Genomic DNA, 10,335 nt, shown 5'->3' on the forward strand with positions numbered 1-10,335 from the left:
ATAGAAACAAAACTATATTTTAAGACGAAGACAGTAGTAAAAACACTAACACCACATGACATATTAACATGACACACTACAAATCTACAATCCTTACCCGCACATTTTAATAATCTCCCCTACAACATTAAAAAAATATCCAAACCCCTCCTATAAAATCTCCTTGACACGTGCCCAACTCCAACTCGTTTCTCCCCCACACCCCTCTTTTTCTCTCTCCATTTATCATTCATCATTTATCCCCCAATTCATTCCCTCGCTCTCTCTCTCTCACACTTTCTCTCTCCTCTTTTACCTCCATCAATGGACTCCTCCTCTTCCTCCGACGATACCTCCATATTCTCCGGCGAAGAATCACGGGAGACATCTTCATCATCTTCATCTTCTCCGGCGATGAGTAGCGGAAGCTCCGGCGAGATTCCTGAAACTGTCGTAAGAATCTCCGGCGAATCTCCGGAGAATCTACGAGATAAGTGCGTTGGAAGAAATGATAAAGTTAGTTATGGATTTACTTCTGTGATTGGTCGGAGAGCTGAAATGGAAGATGCTGTTGCGGTTGTTCCAGGGTTTGTGTCGCGCACGTGCGCTCACGTGGGAGGATGTACTGCTCCTTCTTCTAGAACGTCGAATCAACTTTCTCCTATTCATTTCTTTGGTGTATTTGATGGACATGGTGGTACTGAGGTAATCACACTTGAATTTCCTTTGTTTTTCTGCTATTTAATGTTAATTTTACCATCATTATTTATTATTATTATTTATCGAGATGTTTTTTTGGACGTTAATATCTTCCGTATCAAAATTATAAAAATTCGATATATTTTGTTTTATATGTAATGGCGTGAGATAGTTTTTTAAAAGTTTGAATGCGAAAAAGGTAAATGATGCAACTAAAAAAAGTAGGTGATAGTTGATTATATTTTTTTTCTTTTGAGTGTTGTTGAAGATATAGATTTTCTGTTTTCTAGCGGAAATTGAGTTATAATAAAGTAGTATGTATGTATAATTTCACTTTTTTGAATTTTCTTTCTAGCTAAATCGTGATTCGTGAGTAATAATTTAGATAGATTATGATCTATGAGTACATGTTTTTTTAATATGTGAGTGTAGTGGATGTGTAATTTATGAGTTTCGTTATTTTGTATACGGTGTAATTTGAATATAAAAGTAAATCTAGTTACTAAATGGATTAAACTAGATATCGAAATAAATTAATTTAGTCACCATTGGACTAGACGGTATCTTACGAAACAAGCTCTAGATGTTAAATGTTTAGTGATTAATACAAGGTGTCGTAAGTTTTGATTAATTGAAATTTTTATGTGAATTGTTTTTTTTTTTTTCTAGTTTTTGGAGGCTTTTCGGATTGTTTATGATAGTTGTGACTTGTGAGAGAGTTGTATTATCATGTGACGAGTAGGTACACCGTAAATTGTAATTGAGAATCATCGTGTTATTTACCTCTCTTCGGTTAACAAATACTACTCCACAACCTTAATTTCATCAAAGTTGCAACAGTTTGACTTTTGCTATCTGAGTTGTTTTGATCTGACTGTCAACGGATGAATTTTTTTATTTACTTCCTCCGTTTTATTTTTTATTTACATGATGTTGTCTTTTCTATTTTGATAACATGTCACATCTCATTTTTGATATTTTAGTACAAGTTGGTAAGTTATGAAAATAAAAAAAAGTATTTGTTTTCTTTCGGATGCGAATGATATTTCTCACTACAAAGTACAAAAAAGCGAAGAGGGATTTGAATCTGTGACATATCGTTCACAGCACCTCACTTTTAACCACTAGGCCAAGATATCCTTGATATTGAACCTAAAGAAAATTTCTTATTTCTCTAGTGTAAAAGACACATTAGTGATTGACTTTTAATGTTGAAATTTGTTAAATGTCTCAAATAACCACATTTGGAACTAGATAATGACACTAAGTTGAACTTGTGTAACTGTCTGTAAAACTCAGATTATCAGTAAGTTCTCGTTGTGACTACTAATCTCACTCTTGAATCTTTGGATGGAAGAACAAAGCAGTAATTGCAATCATGGTTGGTTCGTGATTGATATTGTTAAACAACTAGAAAGGTATAGCTGGTGTTCTATTGCTAAAATACGCCAAGAAAAAGCTGCCAAGATATACATTTGACCTTTGATATCTTCAACTTCGTGTTAGTAAAAAGATATTAAAAGTTGATATTATAGTATGTATTAAGGCGAATTTAACACAATCCTATATGAGTAAAAAATAGTAAAAGTTGATATTATGAAAGTACATATTAAATCAAATATAACACAATCCTATATGAGTATGTTTTTTTGCATATATTATTTGCATATATTATAGGACGGAGGGAGTAGTAGTTTCTAGACTATTGGTTGTATCTATTATTGGCCAATAGGCGCAATGACACATGTAATACAAAGGTTCTTTCTCTTGTTTATATCCCATAGGAGCCAGGTGTCATTGTTGAAGTCAAAAGATGATGGCTATTGGTTCCTTGGATGTACCTTTTTACCCCTTTTCCTCCCATGGTATCTATTTTTATATAGTTATTAATAGTTTACTAGATTGCAAATCCTCTACTGTAGTCACTAATCTTGTGAAACCCTGCTTCTGTAGTCCTGTGTATGCTGTACTATAGATAAGACTTGAGAGCATCTCTTTTTTCTGGTTTAGTTTATTGCTATGTTTGAAAGGTTCTTTAGTTAGTAGTTTTAAGGTTTTATACATGCTGACTTAAAGATATAATACTAGTATGAAAACATAGGCAGGTCATTTAAAAATAAAAGATATCTGGTAAACTTAAGTTTGAATTGGTTAGAAAGGAGGAACCAGCAAAGATTTATAGCTTTGAATATTTATATCTTTTCTGATTTCTCAGATGTTGACTCAGTTGATCTCTTTCCACTTCTGGTTGGAAGTTGATTAGCTCAAGATTAAACAAATGCTAGAAGTACATTACCAGAACCTTGGTATTGTTTAAGCTTATTAAACACATACGTGGCTAACATTAGGCAGGTCAATGGAAGCTAATCAGACTGCAATTACATAGATAATCATTTTCCGGATGTTTGTGGATCTAATCTTTCCATTAAAGAGCCACCGCGATTTCTTATTAGCTTCCAACTGCTACGTGTTTTCGATGGCTTTGACTAACCCAACACGATGTTCCAGGCTTCCAGCTAATAAGAATGTTACTATATTCGGAAGGTTCCTTTGCAATTTAGTATTCTGATTGTATTAACCATTAAGCAGCAAAGATATATTCATATTTTACTTTCAGCGCACTAACTTGAAAGAGAGCGAGGAAGCCTCTTATCTCTACTACTTGGTTGAAAGGGAAGACCAGAAAAAGTCAGTTGCTTATATCAACTCTAAGATACTGTCTTCGCGTAATAGCGTGCCTTATTTACAGCTTGGATTTGTTATAGTTTTACAGGGGTTTTTTTTTATTGTGGAAAATATAGTTTACTGGAACAAAAACACTTTGTAAAGCAAAGCAGAAAGAGGAGAAATATGTGCTCTGAACTCAACTGGCATTAGCATGGTGTTCTTTTCTATATTATTTTAATTAGTTCATCAAGGGGTTTTAATAATAAAGAAAATGTTTTGAAGAGATCAAAACTCAAAAGCAATTCTATAACTAATCTTCCACAAATTTCCCTATTGAATGTCAAACCTATTGGTTGAATGAGAAGCATAGCTCCTGCCACTCCCTCCAAGTTATGTTCTTGAGTTCAAGTACACTTGTGGTTTGAGTGACATCATATAGTGTTATAGAACTCGTGGTTGTATCTACTAGTCATAAGAAAAACTTAGATATATGCCATATTACTTGTTATTGCTCTTATAAATCAATAGCAAAGTAAATGTCGGATATATTATTATCAACTGCAATGTGTACTCATAAGATGTTATAATTGAGAAGCACTGTGATGACGAAAGCTCATGCCACACAAGTGACATAAACTCTGCAAGATTATGCATGCCAGGTTTTCCCTTTGAGAAGCGTGTCTCCGTAAGGTTACTATATATTTGTTAACATGAGGATTTCTTCCATTTTTTGCTGGCAGGTTGCTGACTATTGTGCCGAAAAGATGCATGAGGTTATAGCAGAGGAGTTGAACAGGGAAATTACTGATGGATCTGAGTGGCAGAACAAGTGGAAAGAAGCATTCTCCAGTGGCTTTAAACGGGCTGATGATCAGGTTGTCTCAGAAGCTAGAGCTTCAGAGATGGTCGGATCCACTGCCGTTGTAGCAGTTGTTTCTGGTTGTCAGATAATCTTGTCTAATTGTGGGGATTCACGGGCTGTTCTTTGTAGGAGGACGCAGACTATTCCTTTGACTGTTGATCACAAGGTCAGATAAGTACTTGATGCCTAAGCTGTCTTAGGTGTACCTTTGAATGCAAAATGATTTGCTTAATTTACTACTATATAATTGTTAGGGTGCCAGTAGCACCATAGGATGCCTTTGTAAAAGCATTGCAATGTGAGCTGTTGTCTGTTTCTACAATTAGTTGCATTTGTGATGCAGAATCGTCTACATGAATAATTGGAAATGCCAAAATGTGTTAAATACCGTCTGCTAGAAAACAGTCAGCTGTTGTTCATAGGCATTCCACATTTCTAGGTGAGTTCTCTAGCAAACTTGTCTCGATGTTCGAAATGCATGCATGTCCAGATATCTTGTTTTTAGTGCTCAAGATTACACGCTGATCGTCATTGTCCGCTCTTGTTGGCTGGTTGTACCTGGATAAAATAGTATTGTATTAGCTCTCGAAGTTCACATATTTGAGTAATGGAGACTAAAAGGCGTGTCTGTCTATGTGATTTACAGCCGGATAGAGCAGATGAATTATCAAGAATCGAAGGAGAGGGTGGGAGAGTCATAAACTGGCATGGCGCTAGGGTGCTTGGAGTCCTTGCCATGTCTCGAGCTATAGGTCCTCCTCTTCTCTAACTCTTACGATTTTCCTGCACATGTTCCCTTTAATTAGCATTTTAAAGTGCTTGCCAGTCAGTGCAGAGTGCAGAACTCATTCTCCTTTACATTGGCACTGAAGGGGAAAAAGGGGAAAAATAATACTTGCTTCCTGTGAAAGACCCAAGCTTGTTATATTTTGGTCATAGATCTGAATTCTGACAACTCATTGTGGAATCTCAATAACTTGCTCTAGTTCTTGTATTGAGAACCAGAAATTGCATAACTGCAAGCAATGTTATACAACAATGCGAATAGGATTTACTTTACATGGTAAGAAAAGTCGAAAGGGAGGAACTTAATCTTGGGCTGACTGCTGGGAAGCATTACTTAACTGGATTCAACCCTGGCTTGGCCAATAACCTATTTGGGCATTTCGAAGCAAAAACCTTATTACCTTACTTCCTTGACTAGGGATTTACTAAGTTCATAAAATCTCTTGATAAAATTATGTCTATGATACTTCTGATGGTGGTTTTGGGTGGAAATTGAACAAGCATAAATTTACTTGGTTGTTACTCTGAGTTCTGTGACAAAATTGGCAGGATATCGGCAGAATCCTGTTGAACCAACTGTGCAAATTGATCATTAGATGGACGTAGAATTTGTAAAACAGTGTAGAGCTATAGGTATGATGATGTATATTTACTACACTCATAGGTATATTGCAAAATTCTTTCTTGTAATTCACTTCCTTTGTTGTTTATTTACTTAATTATTCTCCTATAAAGACGATCCCTACAATCTGATCTCAGGCAATGTAATCTGAAGACAATAGATGCTCAGAGCTACTTGATTTGTACCCTCTGCATCTCGTTTTTGCTAGCTCAAGGTTTAGAATTTCATTGTATCAGTACTCAGATTTGTGATCATACGCTTTAAATGAAGACCAACTAGTACTTGGTGTAGTTGGTAGGGGTTTCACTTTAGTCACAGGTTCAATTCCCTACCTGTCGCGGTTCTTGAGGGTGGGGATTTTCGTTATTTCCCTCCCATTCGCAAGCAGTTGACCTGCAATGCTAGATTGAGTTTACTTGTGAGAAATTCTGATTCAATATGGTCATTCTCCTTACCATATTAAATTGAAATTAAATAATCATAGAGTGTGAGCTTTCATTCATTCTTTACGTGGATTTGTGAACCATGGAAGATTTGATTATGGACTCTCATGTGCTCTAGTATTTCTTTGTTTCAGGTGATAGGTATATGAGCCCTTTCATAATTCCAGTCCCTGAGGTCACATTCATGACGAGAAGTGATGAAGATGAATGTTTGATCTTGGCCAGTGATGGACTTTGGGATGTCATGTCAAATGAGGAGGTAAGTGAGGTGGCCAGACGTATCCTAAGGCGAATGCGCAGGATGGTATCAGGTGATACTTCTCCTGCACAAGCGGTTGCTGATAATCTCAGGCAGCGCGCTCTAAGTAAAAACAGTCCTGATAACATCTCAATCATCGTTGTTGATCTAAAGTCGAGGAGAAGACATCAGGCAAGGCAATAAATAGCCAGGGTATTGCATATTAATTTCTTTCGTTTCTTTGAGGTTGAGGTATATGATAATGAAATATCAGCATGCACCAATGAAGTATTCTAGATATTCTAGGTAGCTCTCATCAGCTATTGTTTTCTACTGTACAAAGCTGACACTACTGATGGGATGATGCTCCTAACAATCAAAAATTGTATTACTGCAAACTCACTGGATCAACCCTCTATTTTAGTTGGTTTGATCTGAATTTCCAAAATGGAAACGACGAAAAGAAAGATAGGAAGAAGAAAAACAGACAGTTGATGTTCTGTAGACTGTAATGCTATTGTTCTTGTTTGCAATGGTAAGCCGAAGATGTCGCCTTTGCTGCAAGCCAATTATTTTCATGCTCAAGAAACTAGTTGAGTGGTTAATTAATCAAAACATATTGTTTGTGATGGTCAATGATTTGTGCTCAATTTTAACTTGATTTTTAGAGAGATATTAACACCAGTGATTGAGGGCTCTTTGGTTGAAATTTTGATTTTAATTTTTCGTATTCCTTCTATGGGGGTTGTCCAAGTTCCATACTGTTCCTGATGAACCACTAACGACCATCATGGGGAACTCATGCGTATGAAGGCCGTTGACTATGTCATGTCGGCCTTACAGGAATACCTTAGCAGTATTAAAGGACGAGGGTTTATTTTCCTTAAAGAATGGCCTTAGCCCAAGATCTCAAAAAGTTTGGTATAACTTAGAGATGAATTGGGAAATCTTGATCTTTGGTTTTGAAACATGGGAAGTGTGATGAATTTGAGACCCATCGATTGGTAGGTCTTGTGTACATTAGGAGTATTGTAGACAACAGATTTAATCACCAAACATTAAGTGAATTGTACACAACAAATTTAATCAAACTCAAATTACATAATAAAAATCAACTTTGTAGAGAAGATGATTTTTTTGGGGTTTTGATGTATGAAGCCCCTTGAAATTGCAAATAATTATTAAATACATTTTCTAAAGTAGTATTAGTTTAGAAATTCATGACATGATTACGAGTCCATCAACGTAATTAATACTTATTTATTGTATTTAATATTTTTTTTATAGAATTACATGTCATTTTTACCCCTTTATACAGAGGTGATATTTCCTTTATATAATTTGAAATGTCAAAATCATTGATCAAATTTTAGCGGCATTAGTTGACCTAAAAGATTTGAACTACAAGTGGTTTGTAAATGAGTTCTAGAAGTTTACAAATGCTCGAAATTCAATGTATCGGAAATTAATTTTCCCTTACATCATCTAGATTTTGATTTCGCTTAGAGATTCGATTTATCAACACTTTACTGCGAATAACGACAAAGAATCTTAAATTTTGCAAGAGAAATGCAGTAGGACAATATTGATTTTGTTTTAAATATTACCAAATACTACCTTACATCATCAATGAATACTTTCTCCGTTTTGTTTTAAATGCAACATATGAATATTTTATCTCACAAAACTACCCCTTTAAAACGAAACAAAAGAAGTTTATAATATAATCTTTTAGATATCACTAAAATTCAAACCTTTACTCCGAGAATTAAAATAACAAAAAATCTGAAGTTGGTCTACCAATTAATGCATCTTGTCCACATAACCCCTTAATGCAACGATATAAGCACCCTCGGGCCTCAATTGTTTATTTTGAGCTTGATACAAATTTAAGACCCATTTCTTGTAGGTTTTGTGTAGTTAATGATGTATTTTATACAACATATCTAATGACCTCATATATAATAAAGGATCAGCATTTGCATAGGATAGATGATTTACTCCTCCAAATGTTAGTTGTATGCCAAGACATTACTTAAATACTAAAAATTAGCCTCATAAAGTAAGGTAAAAAAATGTAATAGGTCAAGTGTTAACCTAGAGGGCATGCTTAAGAACTCAAAATGGCTTACATGAGTTCAAAAACAAAAGGTTAGTTGGTGCTTCTAGTACTACATATGTAATTTCTCCCTAGTTAAATCATCTCAAGTTTGATTTTGGCGCTGACTCAATTTATGGCGAGCAGCGACAAAACTGCTTAAATTTTACCGGCGGAATTCAGTTAGAAACTATGGATTTTGTTTTAAATAGTACCTAATATCACCTTAGATTATCAATGAATGTCATATTTAGATTTCAATAAAATGCAAACTTTTGCTCCAAGGGTTGTATAAACATAATCTCAAATTTTGTCTACCACCCATTAATGCATTTTAGCTATATAGTGCACATAACCTCTTAATGCAACACTATAAACACCCTCAATACTTCAAGGCCTCTTCATCTCCTTATTACTTCCTCTATTACTTGTGCATCTTCCTAGTAACTTTGAGATTAAGATGGATAAGAATCAAGTTCGTCAACAAATATTTGAGTTGAGACAATACATGTTTGATGAGGTCCTTTTCTTGATCTTATTTTTGTTTACTTATTTGTTCTATAAGTTGCATGTTTGTATGCTTACATTCAGAAAATAATAACTTGCTATGTGATTTAGGTTGTGTACTCTGCATAAAATTTTTAAGTGTTGTGCTCCTTAGGATCTAACTATGACAAATGACATAAATTGTCTCCAACTACATTGATTAATGTTCTGCTATTATAATATGTTCTATACTTCTATAACGATGGATGCTTGTATCCAATTTTTTTTTTCGACATCAGGAAAACTTGCATTAATAAAACTCGAATTACATCCTAAAGAGCATAATAAGTTAATAACCATACATAAGTAAATCTTCATAAACAAGATTAGCTACTAAAACAGGGGGGATGGGGCATAACATTTCTTCCTACAAAGATAGCAGACGTCCTCAGTAAAGCAGGACAGACTTCTCTTGGATCCAATACGCACCCGGCAAAACAAAGGGTTAGAAAAAGAGGGACTTTGACGCTTTACCATATTATGTTGTCTTATGTGATCTAGTTTTGTAATTTTAAAGAATTTAAGTGGCTGCTTCTAATCTAATTATAAGTCTATGACAATAGACATAACTTTAATTTTACTGTGCATTAACTAATTAATGGCCTTTTAATTAATTACTCATTAGTCATTCAAGGGTGATTAATGTTCAGCTATTATTTGTTTAATTGTATAGTGTTATCAATTAGAGTTGATCATGGATCGAGTTTAACCAAGATTTTGTCTAAAAAGGTATCCCATTGTGAGCCAAGATCAGATTTATCAAATCAAAAATTATTAAAAGAGACGGTCTAATTTTAATATAAAAGTAGACTTATCACTAAATGGATTAAACTAGTCACCGAAAGAAATTAACCTAGTCACTATCGGGCTAATTCTCTTTTTAATATTGGGCTTACTATTGCCTAATTTTAATTTAAAAGTAGGCGGTCTCTTACAAGATAAACTCTTATCAAATTTGGGGCGGAAAAAAAAATCTACCTAAATCCATTAAATTAGGCTGGGCCAAGAAGTTTTAGACTTGCTCATATTGATCTGCTATTATACCAAAGCATAATTTTAACACTTACATTTGTACAACAAACATGAATTCAATTATTATGCATTGAGACTAAACGAATCTGTTTGACAACACATTTAAGTCGACTTAAATGAGTAGGTGCTAATAGTTTAAGTCGCTAGAATAAATAGTCGTGTTTGGGGTAAGAGCTTAAATAAATTTAAGTTCAAAAATTGAATGAAATTAAGTTGCTATCAAATATACCATCTCAATTTCAACACTTTCAGCTACTTTATCAGTTCATGCAACTCCTTTCAGCTACCTTATCAGTTTCAGCTCTATTTCAACTCTATTTCAGTTTATGTTTCCAAACGTAAATCGCGTGTATTACCCTAAAA

The 10,335-nt window shown here is 34.5% G+C and overlaps 1 protein-coding gene across 1 annotated transcript; it reads left to right on the forward strand.

Moving 5' to 3' along the window:
* Positions 1 to 213: 213 nt before the first annotated feature.
* Positions 214 to 6,932, forward strand: LOC104902294 (protein phosphatase 2C 56). Its single transcript, XM_010690017.4, has 4 exons — positions 214 to 684; positions 4,086 to 4,373; positions 4,854 to 4,959; positions 6,193 to 6,932. Exons 1-4 carry the CDS (start codon positions 304 to 306, stop codon positions 6,498 to 6,500), a joined length of 1,083 nt encoding a protein of 360 aa, XP_010688319.2. The 5' UTR covers positions 214 to 303; the 3' UTR covers positions 6,501 to 6,932.
* Positions 6,933 to 10,335: the final 3,403 nt, after the last annotated feature.

Source organism: Beta vulgaris, chromosome 8 (genome assembly GCF_026745355.1).
Source record: "Beta vulgaris subsp. vulgaris cultivar EL10 chromosome 8, EL10.2, whole genome shotgun sequence".
Lineage (NCBI taxonomy): Eukaryota > Viridiplantae > Streptophyta > Magnoliopsida > Caryophyllales > Amaranthaceae > Beta > Beta vulgaris.

Coding starts and splice junctions, on each gene's coding strand:
- LOC104902294 (XM_010690017.4), top strand. CDS start 304: ATGGACTCCTCCTCTTCCTCCGACGATACCTCCATATTCTCCGGCGAA. Junction 685..4,085: donor ATGGACATGGTGGTACTGAG/GTAATCACACTT, acceptor TTTTGCTGGCAG/GTTGCTGACTATTGTGCCGA. Junction 4,374..4,853: donor CTTTGACTGTTGATCACAAG/GTCAGATAAGTA, acceptor TGTGATTTACAG/CCGGATAGAGCAGATGAATT.